The sequence below is a fragment of the Typopeltis vanoorti genome, chromosome 21 (genome assembly GCF_054136105.1).
Source record: "Typopeltis vanoorti isolate ZY-2024b chromosome 21, IOZ_Tvanoo_1.0, whole genome shotgun sequence".
NCBI lineage: Eukaryota > Metazoa > Arthropoda > Arachnida > Uropygi > Thelyphonidae > Typopeltis > Typopeltis vanoorti.
Genome location: NC_143569.1, coordinates 102,115,811 through 102,138,740, shown reverse-complemented (window position 1 = coordinate 102,138,740; position 22,930 = coordinate 102,115,811). Strand labels below are relative to the sequence as shown.

Genomic DNA, 22,930 nt, shown 5'->3' with positions numbered 1-22,930 from the left:
ATTTCCTTTTTTATTTTTTTGGAAGATATGTCAGATGTGATGTTGGCTTTTGTTTTGACTGATTTTTTGCATATCGGTTTTTTGTGTAATATCTGACAAAACTGTCCTGGTTTGCTTATGCAAACTGAATAATGATTTTTTTTTCTTTAATAAACCGTTTTTTTAAAGTATTATAATTTTAAAGTATTATAATTCTCGAAAGGCTATTTTTTGCCATTTATCAACTTCTAGCTTGTAGAGACCCAGCCGAATCTCATTTTCGAACATAAATGCCAAGTATCTTTTTTCCTATGAATTTTCAAATTTATTGAATCATCTTATTTTTATTCTTCAGCAGAAAGACAGAAGATATTGTTATCCTTTCCTTCCTATTTTAAGTTTATGAATAGACCACGCAGGCTAGCGAAACTAGATCTGACGGAATAGTTGGTTAATCCTTACTCCCTTAGGGGGCTATATCTGTAAACTGGGTTCTTCTTCTGGCCGGTTTGCACGATGAAAAACCCGAGTTTCCGGGAGGAAAATCCTGACACCTCCGTATGAGACAGCTAACTCACCTTCAATTGAAAAGTGAGTCTTTCCAACAAAGGGCATCCTCGAAACCGACTGAGCTTTGGAGGCTCTAAATTTTTTCTCAACTTCCTGCCCTCTTTCAAATGAAAAATATCGACCAAGTTAAAAAAAAAAAAAAAAAAAAAACTTAATCACCAAAAAAAATCACATAGAAAGGTAATCCATGAAGGAAGAAGAGGGAAATTTTTAGGTTCATACTTCTCAGACAATTGATAGTAATAGACCCATCATCTCAGGAGAAAGTCCACTTTTTGCTTGTCCATATACTAGAGTGACAAACGAATAACATTTCTTTTATCTGGCTTAAAGACCATTTTTTTTTTTTTAGTTTGACGTAACTTACAACATATTTAACATATCAGATTGCCACTTATTTATGGATATTGTCATCATCACGCTTTTCAAGGATTTAGGCCATAGTGGCCTTTTTCGGCCTTAGAAGTCATCTTTGAATCTCTTTAGAGAACGTTCTCGTTTTCTTTGAAATATATTCTGATAAAGCAATCAGTATTTTTTTTTAAATACGAGTAGATAATTCTGAATTAATTTTAAGCCCCAATAATGATAATCTTATAATCTTTATATAGATTAACCATATAGGAAAGAAGATAAATGACAAATTGCGCGTGTTCTCCAGGGCCGATTTGTTTGTATGCGGGATGAAAAACCCAAGTTTCCGGGGGGGAAAACCCTGCTACCACCGCATAAGATCGGCTAACTCACTTTCGATTGAAAAAGTCCATATAAAGATTCCTCCCGTCATGACGAGAATCGAACTTAGGCCTTTTCTAATCGAAGGGCGCAACGTACCGTCGTTCTTCCTATTGCGCTACGGAGGCGCTTAAGAGAACAAAAATTTGATTCATCAATCTGAATTTAGTATTTGTCATATGAATGACCAATGTAACTGTCATATTTTTTTTTTTTTTTTAAGTTCTGAAACTCAATCCAATTGTTGCTATAACTGAGAAAATGATTATTTAAGTTTCAGTAAATACAATGTCAAAAAAAAGCTATGTGAATTCATCTCGTCGCTTTTAATTTAAGTATTGTGCAGATAATTTTTACAATATTTTTGCAATAATATCGTTCAGCGACGGTAGCGCTACAATCCAAAGTGTTCAATTTCTGTACTACTATTGATGTGATCGAAGAATTAAAACTACAAGCAGTGCAATAATGGTTTTCTGTATATTTCTAACGGTAAAAAATTCCCTTCTTCTTTTGATAATGGTTTGTATTTGCAAAATAAAAGCAAGACATGCAAACTTACACTTTTCTAATTTCTTGAATCATTTCAAAAAACTGAGACTTGCTTTTTCTTCTTCTTGCTTCCTCCTTAGCTTTCTGTTAAATATGGAAAAGGTTTATGAAAATATCAATTAAAATAATGCTATATCTTTATAATTAAGTGCTGTTATGTATCTATTTATTTGTGTTATTTTAACTTACTTTTTTAAGTCAAACAATGGGATTATAAGCTATATAGAAACATGCATCATGGAGTATTAAATATAGATCTACAGCAACATATTACTTTAGTGACAGGGAGTGTCAGACGCGTTTGATATTCTTAAGACAAGCATATAATGGACTACTAACTCTTTTGACGCTCTTTTGGAAAAGGCTGAAGATCTGTCCTTCTCTTAAGTTAGATACAATCTCCTTGGCCGAATGATGAGGCGAGACCAACTCCACTGTGTTGATAAATCTATACAGCTTCTGAAAAGAGACGAACAACGCTGAAACAAATCCCCTTCAAAGAAACTTTGAAAAATCCATTATTCATAAGGATGAAAACTGACCGTCAAATTTGTTTCTTTAATGTATGTGTGTGTGGTATTATAACTGGAAAAGGACTTAGTTTATTGTGTTTTTGCTGCTGTACAAAACAACAAACAATGTGTAGTATTGCATGTTACGTTTGACAAGTAAATATAGTTTGTTGCTACAGTTTATTCTATAAAGAAATATGATATTTTTATTCCGCTGTTAACATATTCAAGGAGTTAAAATACATAAGTAAAATATTTAAAAAAATCCTCTGAGATCTTTTCTCCCAAAGGGAGTAGGCGGTACTGCTTCAATATATATATATATAATATATATATATAATATATATATATATATTAATAATATATATATTAATAATATATATATATATATATATATAATTTCCCTTCTAATATTATTTATTATATATTTTCTCATTTAGGGGATTCAAAATCGCAGTTTCCTCTAGGAGAAGAACTACTTCTATGCATCAAAGATCGACTAAATCTCAAATTGGTTAAAATGCTATTTCCAATATAAAGTTAATGGTAATTCTTATGCAAACTGTCTCACGCAACTCTCAAAATACATTAATATATCTCTCTTTCTCTTTCTATTTCTCTTAAAATACATCAATATATTTCCTTTTTCAAAAAAAGAAAAAAATAGACTGAGGGAGATAGAGATGACTTGGGATGTTCAGTATTATCTCCGAGGTAGAAACAGGGGATTCAAAATGGAAGTAAAATTACATTGCATTTGATATGGAAATTTTTCTGGTTTGGCTGTGGTCTTCATTTAGTATATAAGGCTGGAGGCGCAGGCTCGTCACCAACAACATCAAGTTTCGAAATTTTGTGAGTCTTTGCATGCATTACCTCTACAGTGAGCAAGGATATTGTTACATCCTGAATAATGCCTTCAATCATAAACGAGACATAAACACGAGTCTGTTTTCAGAGACGTAATACATTGACAAATTCACTCAGAGAGAGACTGTTTGTTTTTGATTTACGGCCGAAGTAATTCAGGCTATGAGGAAAGTGTGTGTGCTAACTGCATGTGTTCTTATAGCGATTTGAATGTTTTCTGGATGAAAAAAAAAAAACTTTAGTTCCCGAAAGGAAATCTTTCCAACTCCATATACTCCTAAGACCGGTTAACTCGCCTTCCGTTGAAAAGCCCTGATAAAGGTTCTTGTCGTAGATAGGATTAGAAGCCAGGTGTTTCCAAGTGTCGAATGAATTACTGCGAGAGAGAGAGAGAGAGAGAGAGAGAGAGAGATGAGGGAAGAAAGAATGATGGGAATAGGAAAAGTTTCTTCTTCAGTCTGTCGTGGTTTCTGGTGGATAAACCCTCCAGTTTGTCATCGAAGCCACTTTCATTCGTTCACAAGATGCTACGGAAAGGTTTGAATCCCACAGTGGAATGGAAGTTTGTGAAAACCGATGGTGCGGATTGGGTTCCATCGAATGGTTTGAGACCATTTTGTTTAATGGAGACTTGAAATGACATGAAAAAGTATTATGTTGTTTCTAAAACACCATTACAGAGAGAGAGAGAGAGAGAGAAGCAGCATTTATCCGTCTTGTGTGTTACAGAAATGAAAGTTTGAAACTGACTATACTTTAGAAGAACACCCCGAAATAACGATTGTGGTAACTAATATCTCTTTATTTATTTGCTTTTTTTTAGCATTTGTTTGATAACATGCCTTTGGAAGTCACTTACAGCATCACATAAAAAATACACAGCACTTAAATGAAAAGAGGGGAAAAAAAGACAAAGAATACGTTTCTACACAAAGCCCTATGACATTAGAAGAGAACACCAATCCTTAACTGGACACATTGCAACCAGATCTTCAAGAAGAGACAAACAAAAAAAAACATCAACATCGTCGCTTTACAAGACACCACCGTAAATGCGGTGCACACACCGCATTTACGGTGGTGTCTTGTAAAGCGACGGTTCTTATCACTCCACAATCGTAACAGGAATTCCGACAATCGAGTCACGTCTTTCGATACGGAGAGGTCTAATGAAACGGGTTGGCACTTTCCGCTCCAACCAAAACAGCATCATGTAAGAATGCTTATGAAGGTACAGTAGCGATCTTATCTAACATTGAGGTAAAAGTGCATGTCTGTTTATTGTTATTATTATTATTATAACTACCCCACTCCCCAAGTGTAATTTCTCGTTACAAGGAAAAGCTATAACAAGAATTAAATATACATACTTTGCTTTTCACTTTACTGTTTCTTTACTACAGTGCAATGTTTTTAACCCCCTACTGCAATCAGATTATACAGAAATTTCCAATTATATCCAAATACTGTTTTTCACTAGCTGCACTGAGTTTCAGTTTTGAGAAAATAAAATGTTTCTCAATGCCTTTGCATACTTGCAAAGGCATTTCGAAAACAAAGAGATTTTATAAAAGTCGTAAAATTATGAGTCTCAAACTTTGAGCAGAATTTATGCTTCTTTTATTATTATTATTATTATTATTATTATTATTATTATTATTATTATGCCTGACACCTCCAAGGAGTCCGAAGACTCATCGCGGGAGGACACCTACAACTGTCTCACCCACTACACCGAACCACTACTACGAATCATCTCCATCCACGCCATCTACCGCCCACCTCCACCACTACCACAACTAGTATGTTTTGTCTGTAAATGGCGTGTGTTCTGAAGGGCCTATTTGTCTGTATGCGGGATGAAAAACCCGAGTTTCCGGGAGAAAAAACCCTGCTACCTCCGTATGAGATCGGCTAACTCACCTTCGATTGAAATCGACCAGATAAAGATTCCTCCCGTCGCGACGAGAATCGAACTTAGGCCTATTCCAATCGAAGGGCCTCTTAATCGCCTTCATTTAGTAATTTGAAAATTAGCACTTCATAAAAATTACCAAAACTCCGATGAACAACCGAGACAATAACGTGATATTTGACCGACCTTTAGTTGGAAATAGATGGATTAGAATCCCGTCTACACGCGAATATCTTTATAAAGATGGTTTCATAAGGAAGTATAAAGGTTTTTCTGTCGGATTTTTCAGTAAACAGACAAACCAATCCTAAAACAAACACAAAATTAATCTATCTATTCTATCCTATTCCCATTTTGTTTAATCCTTGGGAGAAAAATTATAACTTAAGAAATCTGAAAAGAAGAATAGGCAAGGACATTTATTCCTAACTAATTTTTGAAACCAGAGAAGCCAACCTCCATTCTTAGCCAATCACAGATAGCTGGCCTAAGACTATCAGTGATTTTAATTGCCATTAGGGAAGAGAGTACAGCAGTCTAATACCATAATCTCGTGGTCCCTAAACCTAATTTTATCATCTGAAGTGTGCGCTGGACAGTCGATTTTCTTGAGTTTCGCTATTAAAAACCCGAGTCTCCTCCTCAAAAAAAAAAAAAAAAAAAAAACCTACTTAATCTTGCCAGAGATTGAATAACTCGGGAACCCGTCGAAGAAAGGCTTTAAAATATTCCTAAAGTGAGTGATGAACCTTATAATAGTCTTTCTTCGGGTACGCAAGTTCTAAGGGTGCAAACATAATTTCCACATGACTAAGTAGGGGTCTATCCACTTAAGAAATGCAGAAGTTTATTTAATATTACTTTCTCTCTCTGATTCAATAAAACAATTTCCAAAATTAAATTGTTGAAGTAGCATTCAAATTTTATTAATATGTATTGTAAAATGCTTATTATTGGATTTAAATATAATAAAATACTTTTTAAAGAAATGCAATTATTTGTTATGAAAATATTATTTAATTTTTCAAATTGCATGAATAAATAATATAATTATATAATTATTTAAAATTAATCATTACAATTAAAAAAATTTTTACAAATTAAAAATAATCATTACAATTAAAAAAATTTTTACAAATTAAAAATAATCATTACAATTAAAAAAATTTTTACAAATTAAAAATAATCATTACAATTAAAAAAATTTTTACAAATTAAAAATAATCATTACAATTTAAATTAATTTTAAGTCTTAATAATTTCTATTTAATTATCGAATCGACTTACTTGGCTAAAAAACATAAGATTTGGACTTTTCCAAATACAGTCTTTGGGTTTATTTCTGAGAACAGGAAGAGTGTACTTGAACACCATATGCTCTACAAAGAGGATTACGATACCCACAAACAATCCAACCACCAACATGATAAAAACACCTGCCACAGCCTCTATACTAAGAGGTTTAGGCTTATTGAGTCTGTGCACAGAGTCGTTAAAGCATGGGGTTCTTCCATACCACTTTTTCTTCAGCTGTTCCAGATACCCGTAAGAATTATACTTGAGAATAAGATGAGATATAGCATCCTAGAGGAACAACAAATGGAGTTTTAATAATAATCTAGTACAATTGTATACATGTTTAATAACTGACTAAACTACCACTCACATAATCCACCAATTTGTAGATTCAGCTATTAAATCGGTTTATTTTGCCTTTCAAAACTGTCTAAATACTTTGTTGAGTTATGTAAATCTATTTAAATTTGCTTTGCGTCTGTTCGTTCTTAATGGGCAAATTTTATATTTTAATTGCCTAGCGAATAAATAAAGTTACTGCTACAACTATAAATAGCCGAAGAGTGGCGCTGATGGTTCACAATTAAACGCACACTTAGTATGTAGATTTCCCATTACGTGAGCAGTAGTTCGCTCTTGGTAGTGGGGGGGGGGAAATATTACGAGTTAGGTTAATATTTGTAAATTATGCAGAAATATTAATCACCCTAATATAATTACCGACGTCTGGTGTTAAGGAAATGCTCCAAGACGAGACGTGGACGATAGGGGAAGGCCATTATTTGGCTAGAGGCAGATTAAAGCACATGTGGTCGACAGAAAGAAAGATATAGGGAGAATTTACTAAGTCGGTAACATAATTATCATTTTTAAGATCTGATGGGGGACAAAAAAAAAACTTGCTAAAGAATTGTCTTATAGTGAGATACATTCACACATAGCCTTGAGGAATTTTGGCAAGCTGCCAGAAGTTTGTAACTTACCGTCTTTTAGCAACGTTATGAGAAAATATTATAGTTGGATGAGTTCCTTACAAAAGGACTAAAAATAAAAGAAAACTTGATGACTTAATCGGAAGCTAGTTTATAAAAAAAAATAAAGGAAAGAGACAAAGATATCTATCTAACAGGAAAAAAAAAAATCTTGCGTTATTCAATTAAGGAAGTAGACGATTACATCTAACGTGTTCTGTCTGTGAACCAGCAACTGGTGTGATATCTAATTGGATTTCCTTCTTCAGATGACAAGCTACAAGATTGTGCAACAATGCCAAATAGGATTACGCGCCCTCTGCAGCGCACAAATACTAACTGATTTGCGCTCAGAAAAAAAAGTTGTTAATCCGATATAGAATAATGAGTTTCATCCACTAATATTTAATTAATGTCTCTTTTTTTATGTGCTTATTTTAATTAATCCTATGCTGTCAACGCAATTTCTTCCTTGTCTTTCTGATGTTTTTGTTATGATTTTGACGCTAATGTTTATGAATAAAAATCAAAATGCTATCAGTTGCCATTATATTTGTTACTAGTAGTTCCTAGATGACAGTCGATATGCAAATATGATAAAATTGCATGTTATTATATATTAAACATGATAGCCATTACATTTAGCAGTTATAAATAAAGAAATACATTTTCCTGCATTACGAGTTAAGAATAATTTTAAATTAATGAGGGTGAATATTTGTGATTTTTTTTTTTTTTTTAAATTTTAAATCATTAAGGTGGCTTGGAAAATCAGAAAGTTAAAAAATTATTTCTAAGATGGCTGCCGGCGCTCACTAAAATGATTGATTGGACACAAATCGTGAATTATTGATGTTAACAGAGGCATTTACTGAGCTAGTAGCTTAGTTATTATGAGAGGATCATACATCTTTCCTAAGACTGATCTCTTTACAATATAACAAACTACATAGGTTTTGAAGACTCAATAGAAGGCAATGTGATAATAATAGTGTGTGATAGAGTCGACTACAACATTAATCATTATCTAGGTATTAGGACATCAATCCTCTGAGCTTTTACTCGCATGAAATGCAATATCTACGATGTCTTGTGGCAGCTGACAAAAATACATTCATAACCTTCATAAATACATTCATAAGAACAGAGAAAGCGCCACCTAGCGATGGAGAATAAAATCTCAGTCATTTTTTTTGTCTAGAAATATTCGAAAACTATTAATGCTCCTGATGGGCACTGATGAAATTACACGCGTTAAAATCATAAGCTAGCTGACCAAGTTTAGGATATTAATTTTTTGAGAAGATATTTATGCAGGTTTAAGCTGAGTTCGCAAATGAATATCCTTACCTTTAAAGGAAACCCTTTCTGCATTCCAATGGCATACGAATCATCAAAAATAGGATCACCTAAGAGGTGCAAACTACAGCCGGGATCATTACCTCGAAAATAATCCAAAACTGCAGTGTCCCCTATAAGAACATCAAGTTCTTTCCTCCTGTAAGATAACATGAAAACGACTTTATAAGCATGTAAACTATTTAATACATTTATACAAATGAGTTTAATTTCATCACCCTTATTAACTATTATCTATTTAATTTAATAGACAGTGGAAGAAATTTTTATCTCCTCGTATGAACCACCACCTTGCTTGCAAAGACCAAGTGACACGAGAAATCCTTGTTTGATCTCTGAAAGCTTTCGGCTTTCGGATTACCTAGAAGTGCTAGCGGTTACAGACCTGTGAGAGCGAAGTTTTCATTCTCTTCTATTATAGCTGGGGTCACTGATGGTGTTTATGCATTTGATTCACCATGGCATCTATCTCAAGTAAAAGAAAACAATCTCAAGATGCATGAAAATAAATTTTACAAGACCAAATCATTGCCAGCTAATTATTCCTTCAGTGTGCCAAGTGAGAGAAAATCACTGCAAGATCAGATCTGTGTTCGAGGAGTAATTCCAAACCTCTCTGTTGTGTTTGAAACCACCCGTGTATGGCAGGGTCTAACGCTTATCTATTTATTAGCATGATGCCTTCATGCAGCGATCCATGGGAATTGCGATGAATAAAAACTCAGAAATAAATAAGAGTAAACAGCAAGAGACACACCAACCTTTACGATCCAAAAATTGGTACCACTAACTTCTTTTCTGATAGCCATAATTTCAATCATTTTGACGGAAAATATGAGGGATGTCCCCCTTCTACTAAATGCTCATGTATTTCCTTTGGGAATAACTTTCAGAAACCGAGTTTAATTGCCATGTTTCCAATTGTCTTCCTGTCATCTGATGAGGCAAGCGATCATATGCGAAGCCATCTCGTGGTTGTCTGAGGAATAACACAATGCAAACACTTCCTTCACCTGTTCAATCTCGCGCACAATGTTTTTATTTGCAATCTATCAACATAATGATCAAATTCCTGATATGTACCATCTAGAGGTGTACAGAATATGACAGTACTGCATGAAAAACTTACATCATTACTAACTTCCTATCTACAATTTTCCTCCAAATCAGTCTGTTACTTGTTAAGACACCAACATTATCAGATCTTATATTTCTATCTTCTAAGGCACAGTTTTTACCGCATCAATCCACCTATATTTTGGTCTTCCGCTGGGTCTTTTTCCTACGAACTGGGCAGAGAACACTTATTTCGCTAATCTTTCCTCTCCCATTCTGTTTAAGTGACCATACCACCTGAGATTAGCTCTACTAACGCATTTCTGGATGCTAACAATGTCAAGTTCTTTCCTAATATCCTCGTTTTTATATGATATTGCCATTGATTCCATCTGTTCACGCCTCTAATCTTTCTCAGGACTCTCATATCTGCGGTCTCTAGTCTTTGGTCGAGTGTTTTACTTCTGACACAGCTCTCAGATCCATAAGTTAAAACTGGTTCGAGCACTGTCTTGTATACAGCTATTTTAGTGTTTTGACTAATTTCTCTCTTATTCCATATACAGGGTGTTCGGGATAAATTTGACATATTTATAATTAATTATATTTTTCCGTAAGTTACATGTATTAACACACACTTCTCTTCATTTAAAAGTTTGAACCCTTCTTCATTCATATACAAGATGTCAGAAAGGATGGATAGCTGGAACCCACCTGAATCATGGAAGAGAATAACTTGTATCATGATGATTCGTGCCCGCCATCAAAATAAGGATATTACGACTGCTGCCCAATGCTCCCTGAATACAGTAAAAACAATCAGGCATGAACTAGAGACTTGCAATGGTGACTACGAGGATGTAGCAAGAAGAAAGATCCCTAGCAGACGATCTGATTGCGTTCGTACAGCAGAATTCCTCGCAAATCTGCAGGAACAGGTGTTGAAGAACCCTGGCATTGGAATTCGGGCTTTGTTCGTGGAGTTGCTAACTGTAGTCAAGCCCTGGATAATAAGGGTAGCCAATGGTAGGCCGTATGTATGGCAGCAGGATTCGGCCCCTTGCCACACCTCTGGGAAAAGTCAAAAATGGTTGTCTGAAAATTTCTACGACTTCACCAGTCCAAATGTTTGGCCTCCAAACTCCCCAGACCTTAACCCCATGGATTATTTTGTATGGGGCGCAGTTGAAAAAGACACCAATCGCACTTCCAGTAATACAAAAGCCCAGTTAATGGATAAAATTAAAACAGTTTTTGCGGCCCTTCCCAGGGAGACTGTAGCATCAGCTTGTTCGAGGTTCCGAAGCAGAATTGAAGCTGTGATCGATGCTAATGGTGGTTATTTTGAGTAAATCTTGTTGATAGTATTGTAATTAACTCTGCCTGTAATGTTTTTTTGTCAATTCATTAAATTTAATAGATACAAAGAAGATTTTCTTTTTCCTTACGAAACTGTCAAATTTATCCCGAACAATTTATTCAGTTGACTTCCTACCATAGCAGTTTTGTTAATTCTGTTGTCTGTTTCCATATGTAATTTACCATCTTCACTAAAAATCATGTCTAAGTAGTTGAAATGTTTTACTTGTTCTATAGGTTCTCCATTCACAATGCAGTTGAGACAGTTATTCAATTTAGTCAGGGAATCTTGCAGACTTGCAGCGAATTTATTTAGAAGTATAACATCATCCGCATAAAGCAAAGAGCTGAGATTAACACCTTCAATTTTGATATCAGGTTTAATACCACTTTCCTTCATGATGTGATCCATATCGCTAATGAATAAGATAGGGGATAATGTACATCCTTGTCTGACACCAGATTTAACATCAAACCATCTTTCTGTACTTTTTTCAATTCTAACTGCTGACTTACAACTCAAATAAAGACTAAGTATTGCTTGATGTAATGTCTCATTGACACCATATTACTGTAGCGTTTTGAATGACCTTTCTCTTGGCACCTTGATATACGCCTTTTCCTGATCTACAAAACTAAAATACAGATCTCTGTTATATTCCCATGATTTTTCAACTACATGTTGTAAAGTGAAAATCTGATCCTGACAGCCTCTATTTGGCCTGAACCCAGCTTGTTCTCAACCAAGCTTCCTTTCCACAATCCTTCTCTACCGTTTCTCAAGTATAGTTGCATAAATTTTAACAGGAATGTTAAGATTTTTCCAAGTAGGGAAATTTTTACATTCAGTTTTATTTCCCTTTTTATATATGAGTACTATGAGAGCTCTACTGCAATCATCTGGAATTCGTCCCTCTGTCCAGGCTTTCTGAACTATGCAGTTCAGCCACTTTTATACCTCCATATGTAATCCTATTTTTCGAATTTCATCTACTCCAGCTGCTTTTCCACATTTCAGGGATTTGATGGTTTTTCCACTTCAAGTATGTATTCCTGATTGCATGCCTGTTGAGTGTTTTTACCACTGTGCTATCACTGCTTGTTTAATTTAGCAATTTTTCGAAGTAATTACTCCATACTTCAAGGATATATTTTTCTCCAGTTTTCATATCACCTTTATCATCTCTAGTTATTTTTACAGCACTCACGCAGCCAAACAAGTTATAGGAGTGCTCATGATAGAAGACCATGTATATACACATATTGGCGACTGAATTAGAAACCTTTATGCAAAAAGTACGTAAACGTCATTTACGCAGCGTATATGCAAAATACTTGATCCCTTGCCTCACAAATATTCTCTGCAATTATTTCAGAATGCTCCTGGTGATTAATCGTCAATAGTGTTGATCACAAAGAAAAACCAAATGGGAGGACTTTTATCAGGTTTTCTATCACAGATGTTAGTTGGGCCCATACTAAGTGGAGGATTCCTCTGACAAGAAATTCGGTTTTGTTCCTTAAAACATGTAAACCGGTTCTGCGAACACATATCTACAGACAGAATAGTATTGGAGAAGAAATGCAACGGAAAACCATCTTATTCTATAATACCACCTTGGGAAAGTACCAACTATTAGATTGAGGGGAAAAAACACAACCTTAATACTTTCATTAACTGTTTCAATGGTCTGATAGCTATTTTACAATTGTTGGGTCTCATGAGACGTTATGCAGAAACCCACCACACTGTTCATGTTGGATACTTTAAAGGAATTGGAAGATTTTATTTATTTATTTTCGTGTGGTTTCATTTTTCAGTGTATTGCTTTAATCAAAAGCGAAAAAGAAATATTAATCAGATTTCATACCTTTCCGCTTATGTTAAAAATTATATTTTTGTTTGTACAATCGCTTTCCAAACTCAAATATTTTGAAAGAAATAAAGAGAGAGAGAGAGAGAGAGAGAGAGAGATTTATATAGTATTAGAGGAATCAATCAAATTCTTCTACTAAATCTCACCTTAGCTTTTCTATTCCTTCTTCAAGGTTCGCCACTCCATGTTTCTGTATATTCTGCCACAACTCCGGATTTTCGGAATGTACGTAGCCTTCCGCAGCGCTCGCCTTTGCCGTGCCCGTCCTCTGAGTTAACAGCTGTACAGAGACGAAGGAAGAACATCTTGCAAATGAACATAGACTAGGTTTAGTACTTCATCTAAAGGTTGCATTGTTCAATGTACAAGGAAGTGTCATGTTATAAAAAGTTAGAATTTCGGGCTTCGAAAAAAAAAAATACTATATTGTGCTTTGATGGGTTTGAGCCTTGAGTTAGACTGCAAGAAAAAAGTATTTCTTTTAGATTTTGTAGTTCATGGTTTAAAAATACACCCCTTTATTAAATTATTTTAATGTTGTTAATCGTAATGTCTGATTTAAGTCAACTCTAAAATCTATAATTATAATTAATAAGTCCCAAAATCTAAAAGTATTAAAATACAATACATATACAGGGTGGTTCAAAATTCCACGTACAAACTTTGAGGAGAGATAGAGAACATCAAAATCAACCATATTCACATAGGAAAGCATGATCGGAAACGCCAGCGTTCCAGGTGAGCAATTGCGGCTTCCTCGTTCAAGCTTTCGACATCGTACGAAGGACATGCGTCGTTTTACGAACGCTCAGATGGCAGATATGTACCTCGTTTACCATATTATGTATCCAACTACTACTGAACTGTTCAGTTACGCCTAATAAAGTTTTTTACACTACTTACTGCCTTGTGTTATTTCTGTGTCTTTGTGTCGCTTTTAGTACCTTCCGGTGGCGTTTCCGGTCATGCTTTCTTATATGAATATGGTTGATTTTGATGTTCTCTACCTCCCCTCAAAGTTTGTACGTGGAATTTTGAACCACCCCGTATAACATAAAAATCGTTGCTACCGAATTTTAGATTCTAAGTAACTTGTAAGATGAAGAAATGTTGGTAATACTTACTTTTCTTCTTATAAATAGGTATTTGGGGACCTGAATTAACCTTACAGAATATTAAAGTGGGAAAATAAATCATAGAGTCGAAGACATTCTACAATAGAATTAGACAGAGAAAAGAAAGCAAAAATACCGAGAAATTTAGAATATGAAACAAAGAAATGATTTTGCTGCGAAGTTGAAAATAATTAGAAGTGCGAGTGTTGAATAAAACGCCACTAGGCGGACAGAATACGAATTATTGAACACAAGTTATACAAGGTAGACTTAAAGACGATATTTTATTATTATTATTATTATTATTATTATTATTATTATTATTATTATTATTATTATTATTATTATTATTATTATAGACCTCCCTGGGAGTCAGGCACCCATTAGTTGAATCAGAACTCAAGTCTTTTGGATTAAATTAGACTATTTTGATCTTGTTACAAAGAGTTCACTACAGTGCATTAGGCTATTTGAGAGCTAAGCCTATTTTATGCTTATTTACATATCGATGTAATTGTTGATTGTTATCATTTCTGTTGCCTTTAAATAGATTTATTCTGATATTAAGTGCATCATAGAGTAACAACTATCTTAAAGTTTGTGTAGCGATTTTTCATTGGATACTCTCGAAGCAGACGTTAATAAGTAACTTCATACGCTTATGACACAGTGATACATGATGTGTAATGTTTTAAAAATCATCAACTGTTGCTAACTGCATAGAATCCCACCTTCTTCGTGTTGCCATCAATAAGGCGGGGTAGCAGAGTATGTTGGTTCAATTTCTTGTTGGTATGAGAAGTTTGACGTTGGTTTGTTGATAGGGTGTTGTCAAAATCTTTCTCGATAAGCTCTCAAATTTATGATACTTAAAATTGCTACCATTTTAACTAACAAATATATTATTACCCTATTAATGTTCAGAAGAGATTGTGAGTAACTCGAGCGGAAGAGAAATTAGCAATTTGTTTTAAAACATTCTGACAAATATATCCAATGTTTCAGGATTTTTTATTAATAACACGCAATCATTGGAGAACACCAGAGGGCGACACCGAGCTAATACGGTGAGAAAGGTAATGTAAGCTGAACGCTGCAGTAGGAAATTAGTCTATTCGTATTCGTTATCAACAATTGAGTTAAAGTTGTATCTATGGCAACGAAATTCCGCTGTAATAACTTACAAGTAAATATACGCGTATTTTATCGTTTAGCAGTGCTGGTTAAACAAGCAAGCATAAACTGGATCAAACATCGATTCAACAAAAGAATGTTGCTACGGTATAGCAACAAAAAAAGAAAATAGCTTTAGTTTTATTTATTTATTTATTTATTTTTATTTTACATGAAAATATTTGACTTTTCTTGCTTCTTATTCTTAGCTCTTCCACATGTTTCCAGTCGTCTGATTTTTCTGTTTGGTCTTCTTCTGTTATTAATATTTTATTTATTTATTTTTCTAGAAGGAAATTTCAACTTTAGTTAATAGCAATATTTAAAATACTGAATAACTGTTGATTTATATTTCTTTCACTCTTATTTCAGTACTAAAATACGAAGCAGCTGCTAGTTATTCTTAAAGATGTAAGGATAACCTGGTATTTGCTCATGATTTATTTTCATTTGAATTTCAATCTCTCATTTCCAGTAGTCCTTTCACATAAATATTACTCTTGTTAGGAGTTGGGTCTCCTCTAGCAGTGAATATCACTTAATTTCTCTGCTGCTTGACTTCCTGCGGCAATGTCAAACTATTTGCAGTTTCTTAATTTTTAAGTTTCTTATTATTATTATTGGTTTTTTTAATAATAAATTAATTGTGTCAGTCATTTATTCCTTAAAAGGTGCGATCATATTGAAAATTCTCTTAGTTCTCGTCGCTTTTTCGAATTTTCTACCCCTGGGTAAAAAAACAAAAACAATAAAAATCTTATTATTAGCAATTCAAGGTAATAATAACAATAGCTTGTTCACTGGCATCTAATTTATTCTCTCAAGTCATGAAAATTCCTTCAAATAAAAATTTCATTTTTTTTTCTTTTTTTTCAACTGTAACTTACGATAATGAGTTCATAAGCCATTCTTTGTTCTCATTGCCATAGTAACACGTGCCTTGCCGAATTGTTCTCTATTTAAATACATTACTTGCAATGCTTCTTTTAATCTTGAAAATTCAAATATTTCCAAATCGCTAAACACTACACAGTTCAAACTTTCATAGAGAATATGACTTTAATAAGCGATGCGTAAATAAATAAAAATAAAATAAAATAAATAAATACATAAAAAATAAAAATACATAAAAATTAAAAATAAATAAAATTAACATTAAAAATTAAAAATAAATTAAATTAAATTAAAAATACATAAAAATTAAAAATAAATTAAATTAAAATTAAAAATCAAATTAAAATTAATTCAAATTAAAAATCAAATTAAAATTAATTCAAATTAAAAATAAAGTAAATTAAATTAAACTAAAAATAAATAAATAACAAATAAAAATTTAAAATTAATAAAGATAAAATTATCATGAAAAACAAATTCCGATTTTATTACTCTTAAACCCTTTGACCTCTAAAGCAAAGTGATAATATGTAATAAGACCAGGTTTTCCCTCCCTTAGTCATTCACAAATATACATATGTATGCCTCCATTACAGGATAATTATGTAAATATTTAATACGCTTATGTACTTTTTAACCTTTGAGGTTGCTCAAGTCCAATAATATGTAAATCTAATGACTGCACTTGAGGAAAAATTATATTTTTTATATAAGATTATTCTCATAATCTTATATTATTCTCAGTATTATATTCCAGTAAATCGAAGTCTTACCCACAATTATGTCTCTTATGTAGACAGCATTTCCACGTTCCTTAATTTCATGTGCTGAAACAGAAGAATGTGGGAAACAAATTAGTGCAGTTAGACAAAACTGGAGAGCGTGAAAAACCTATTTTAAAATATTATTATTTTTTATTTATTTACATGTTTTCAGTAGTTACTGATATCGAAAATGCATCAGGTTTTTCACATCTTTACTGTGTATTTTTACAACCAAATAAAATCAGAATGGAAGCTACTGCATTGAATCACTACTGGATCCCTTGGTCAATTCTTAAAGTTCTTTATAATCATCTTTTTAATCCACTAATAAACCCAACAATACCTCATTTACTAACCATACTTCGTATAATGGAAATGAAAATATGAATCATAAATCAGCTTCGACCTGAATCGAATCTGGATCAAATACCTCTTGTATACAAGAAGATCCCAAGGGTGAATATCGTGTCTTGCTACCGTATATGAAATGCCGAAAAACCATAGAGATTGAATTCATATTTAACTGGATGATGCAAAAAGAAAAAAATGTTGAAGCTTTGAGTTACTTACAAGAGCATTGTGAAAGTCGTCCACTTGAAGATGGAAGAATAGTCCTGCAAAATGAGCAGCAATGTTGGCAGTGTAGGTTGAGACAAAAATAACACTGAAGCAACCCCAAAGATTAATTAACACCTTGTTTGGCCACGACTTTGGTGCTTTAAATGCTACCAAGTGGCTGAAGAGGAGAGACCACATCACCCACAGGGCAGAAGCCAGGGAAAAATTCTTCGTGCGTTGTCTTCCCCAAGGATTGAGACCAAAGGGACTGAACCATTCGTAGATGGCCGCACATATTGCGGTCACGTTGAGACTCGCGAAGATGGCTACCCACAGTTGAACGCTAAAGGGCACAAGAAACGCAGAAAGTGGCACCTCCCTTTCCTCGGAGTAGATGAGACATGAGACGCCGGAGTGGAAGTAGGGGACGGAGAAGTCGACAACCTTTGACCTCATGCTGCTCATGCTGAAGGCAGAGAAGGCTAAATGGGCGGCTCCATTGATGAGATCTGCTGTTACACCACTCCATCTGGGACCCCTGTTGGTGCCAAATAGACCGTCGGCCACCAGATACAGATCGAAGTCGAACACCAGATCGCGAGCCACGGTTTTCAGGAGGTCGATGGCAATACCCGCGCAACAGGTGACGTTGTAGGTGATCCCTTCTGACCTTCCGGCTGCATAGTCGACAAAGATGCGGATGAGATCCTCTTTGGAGCTAGTATTCACCTGCAGACATGGAACTCCCATCATGCAAGTCCCGTTGTCAACCCGGGTCGCCGGTTTTACGAATGGAGGTGCGTATCCTGTGACCACTCGAAAACGTTGTCTACCCACTGATGGAGGTCCAATCCGCGTTTTGGACAACCAAATCACAGTCTCCATTGAGACAAACGGTCCACTGATGTTCCCCGTAAGTTTCCAGGAACTACCTGCATCACCGCTGGGGACGAGATTAAAGATGTCGAAGACTGTCGGCAACCACGGATCTTTATCACCACGTTGCTTTCCACTGGAGCTCTCTATCTTCATCTTCTCAAGAACAGGGACAAGAAGGCTGGAAGAAAAAAAGAAGAAATTAGACTCTATATTAAATCATTTATTTAATGGTGTCTGAGATGATATCTGTAGAGGGTCAGTGGAATCTAGAAGAACAATCGTTGCAACAATAACAACCAAAACGTTAATTGCAGAAAGGGCACAAAACGGATTAACTTCGTTTGTTTTTGTTGGAGTCTGACTGTTTCGACTATCATTATCAGAGTTAAAATTATTATGACAGACAAAGTTGAAATTAGCATAACGCCTCCATGACGCAATCGGAATATCTGTTCTTCGAATCTCTTCTAGAACCGGAGAAATCTTTATAAGGGCTTTTAACCAAGGTGAGTGAGTGAGTCAGTCCCATACATAGGATGAGGGATTTTTATCCCACAAAACAGTATGTCAGCTATATTCGCCTCAATCCCAAACAGTTAGCGTACTTTAACACCATTAATTGAATTCAGTCAAACCAAAAATTATGGTATCGCGCGCGCGCGCGTGTGTGTGTGTGTGTTGTCGATAGAACCTGAATATCGCTGAAGTTGAAGGGGGGGGGGGGATTCATAGTTGTTGAAAGCCTTTTGTGTAACTTATCATAGAAAGTTCTACTTGAATAAGGACTAAAAGGCACTTTGTCAAAATACTAATACTTCAATAAAACGCGTGTAAGAAACACATTTTCATTCTTACTTCACCATACCCAATACTTATGTGTCATCAATTAGAATGCAATTGTATATGCACGTAAAATTTTTCATAGAAACTTTTTTTTTTTTTTTGATAACAGCAGAACACTGTAAGTTCAGCAATATGTCAGATGTTAGATGTTGCTAAAGCAAAATCAATTTTGATCATCGGTTGTACGGAGGAATTTCTTAATAAGGGCTTGTAGTGGAGAAACGAACTTTAAAGTGACTAAATGAGACCGCTCTTTCGGAAAGCAGAGAATAAAATAAAAGATGATGGTAGACGTAGTTCAACACAAATGATCACGAAATTCAGTTCAGAAATGTTGCAGTCCATTAGTAAATCCACTATGAGAAACTACAAAGAACTGTGAATTGGGGACCATTCTTGCAAGTCAGAGGTTACAGTGGCTAAGTAGTTATAGAAGTCCATATCAGGCTGGATGACGCTGCTCTTGTTGTGCAAAGGAAAAACAAAAATGTGTGCACAAAAGAGTTCCACGCCCACGCCTGAGATTAGTTAACTCAGCCTATGTTAAAAAGTACAGAAATGTTTCTGAATCGGATTCGAGATACGTAAAAGAAAACAGCAAACTTAAAACTGTTTCGCACAATTGATAGCAATCTCCTCTTCGTGTCTTCCATATTCTCTTGAGAGAATAGACTGAAGGGGTTTTCTTTCCCAAATAGGAAATGAAAGTTTAAAAAATATGAAAAAAAAAGTTTTCTTACTGCTGCTAAATCTGCTGGGAAAGCGTCTGTGAGCAAGGTTATTACAGAGTCCGTTATTTTGGAAGAGTCAAGCAAAACTTGAGCATTCATAGTGAATTCTGGAAAGTTCTACGAGTCAAACAACATTTACAGGGAGATGATTCACAGGGAAGTACATGCTTCGTTTCGTGGTTCTGTCTCAAAAAAAAAAAAAAAGTAAAAACGCAAATAATATTGCATCCGAAGCATTCTGTGAAAAGACGAGGCATCTTAAAACAAACACGAGGAAGTTACATCCTAAACTTGTCTCCGACATGTCACAGCGATCATGTATGCCCAGAGGATCATTCTTATTTCTTTAAAATGGTAGCATGGAACACAAAACTCCAAAGAGGGTAGCAAGACATTGATATTATTAATATTTTTCTTTCCCTTATCCTAGAATAACAGTCTTTTAGACTGGAAAAATAGGATTTCGAAGAATACAAACACCATAGTATGAGACACAATTTTAACTCACACTTTGGAAATTGTATCTTTCTTTACCTTTGCAAGAGTTGAGTGCATTTTGCATTTCTGCTGGCGCGCTAGAGGAAAAGCGATTGTAATACGGTAGATGATTGCCATCATCTCTTATTCCTTATCCTAATAATATTTGCGTATTGTGCATGTTCTACAGCCGATGTTTCTGTGTTCTAGCGTTAAAATGTTAGTTCCTTTTCGGAGAAAAATTCTATTTACCTGTGCCAGAATAGACTACCTCAGGAATGTCTGAAAACATGCAAGAGTAGGGTAGGCACTCTGATCAAGATCAACATCAAGATAAGATAAGGAATCGTGACGTCATTGGTTGATAAGAAGATGACGGACGTCATTGTGGGCGTGACGTCATGAGATTGGAATGTTTGGAATTTCTCTGGGGTCATATTTGTGTATGACGACACGTTGTTTGTTTTGTTCGCGTATGGAATTATTGCTGATGGTAGAGTTAAGGATTCGTGTTGTGATTGGTGGTGCACTTCTGACAAGATCAAGATCAAGATAAGATAAAGAATCGTGACTTTAATGATTGCTTTTATCAGATGGAGATAAGTGAAGTCATTTGTTAGTTGTCAATAAGTAACGTTATTATTTTGAATGGAAAAGGGAGATATATTAGTGGATAAGGAATCGTGTCGTGATTGGTGGGACACTTCTAACAAGATCAAGGTAAGAAAAGGAATTGTTACATGAATGTTTGTTATTATAAGATGAAGATAAGTGACATCATTTGTTAGTTGTAAAATAAGTCATTAATAACGTCAATAAAATAACGTCATTTGTTAAATAAGTGACATTATTGTTTTGAATGGAAAGGAAGATATATTAGTGGATAAGGAATCGTGTTGTGATTGGTGGGACACTTCTGACAAGATTAAGATCAAGATAAGATAAGCAATCGTGACGTCGATGTTTGTTGTTATAGATTTTGGAATGTTTGGAATTCCGATGGGGCCCTCGTCTGTCAGGGACATTACGTGGTGTTTTTTTTGTTCTTTTATTGCCTTCTGCTGATATTTAGAGATAAGAATAGTGATGTTATGTGTTTAGAAATTTCTGGGGAACATATGTCTCTCTGTGATATCACATGGTGTTTTGGTTTGGCTATGGAATTGTGGGCGATGTTTTTGAGATAAGATATCTGGGAATTTTCCCAGGGTGACACACATCCGTCATTGTCGTCATGTTTTGTTTGGTTGTCTATATATGGGTGTACTAATTTCCAATACATTATGGGGTATTTCTTTCCTGTTAAAGGGTGGGAATTCTTAGAGTAACTCATGACGGAGGGTGTGTTTCGAGCTTTTATGAATAATTTAATTATATACTGGTGTCCCTCAAACACACACTTTTTTTTCAATAGCTCATCTGTATTTTCTTCTATATTCATATTCTAATTCTAATTCATATTTTATTCATAATTCATCTGAATAATTTGATTTGTCTAAAATTAAGATCTTAAAGTTCAATAAATAAATAAATAAACAAATCGTGTGTGAATTCACTGCGATTTTGAAAGTGATCTTACTTAAACATGCATAACACATCATTTTTGTTCTTTTAAGTTTACATATTTATTTCACAGATATTATTTACAATGCAATATGCAGAAATAGAAATTTACAGTTATCACAAATGCATAAAAAACTATTCAGTATTAGAATTATGCTTACCGAAACATACGAGCAGTGATTATTGAAATTACAATTATCAATTGCTATGTTTAAGTTTAAAAAAAAACGTACATTTCTTTCCAGAATGGGAACATCTTGGTACTATCTAGGTTTTCTGAATATTCCAAAATGTTGATTTTTAACATATATTCATAGCACAGAACACACAAACACAAGTCTCAAAATGCAGTTGACTTTTCATTATAGGTTACTGGGTCTAACCTATATTCACAACACCTGTCTTTTGGTGACATATATATCCACCAGCTATCAGTTGTTTCCTATCTCTGAATACGGACTTTTTTAAGTTTACATGGCAACAGCATTTCGAGCTTTTCTGAATAATTTAATTATATGCTGGTGTCTCTACGGCATTTTAAAATAAATAAATTAAAATTAACGAAGAGTTAAATGGATTACGAAACCTTTTGTATGTATTCTAGAAATTCTAATGATAATTTAAAATTACTTACAGCTTTCCAGAATGGCACTTCTAAATACGAATATTCCAAAAAAGTTGAATTTTATATATACACAAAAACACAAACACAAAAACCACAAAGAACGAAATTTCTCTAAATATTGAAACCTGAAATAGTGGAGTACTTCTTCCTTTAGATTTCAGCCCGTAGATGCTATGTTATCATCATGAGCAATATCCCCCCAGTGAGCGGTTACTACAAATAGCGGTTTTCTTCAAAGGGGTCTTTCATGAAGATGA

At 34.4% G+C, this 22,930-nt stretch overlaps 1 protein-coding gene across 1 annotated transcript in view; it reads right to left on the bottom strand.

Moving 5' to 3' along the window:
- The window catches only part of LOC150095156 (glutamate receptor ionotropic, NMDA 3A-like), an 83,908-nt gene that overhangs the window by 7,504 nt on the left and 53,474 nt on the right, over positions 1–22,930 (bottom strand). Inside the window, exons 2-7 of the mRNA XM_090411212.1 lie at positions 17,568–18,612; positions 13,198–13,331; positions 8,751–8,898; positions 6,421–6,717; positions 2,176–2,295; positions 1,847–1,920 (exon numbers count right to left, since the gene is read on the bottom strand). Coding sequence (XP_090267338.1) covers positions 1,847–1,920; positions 2,176–2,295; positions 6,421–6,717; positions 8,751–8,898; positions 13,198–13,331; positions 17,568–18,612 — 1,818 coding nt within the window. The remainder of the gene's footprint in view (positions 1–1,846; positions 1,921–2,175; positions 2,296–6,420; positions 6,718–8,750; positions 8,899–13,197; positions 13,332–17,567; positions 18,613–22,930) is intronic.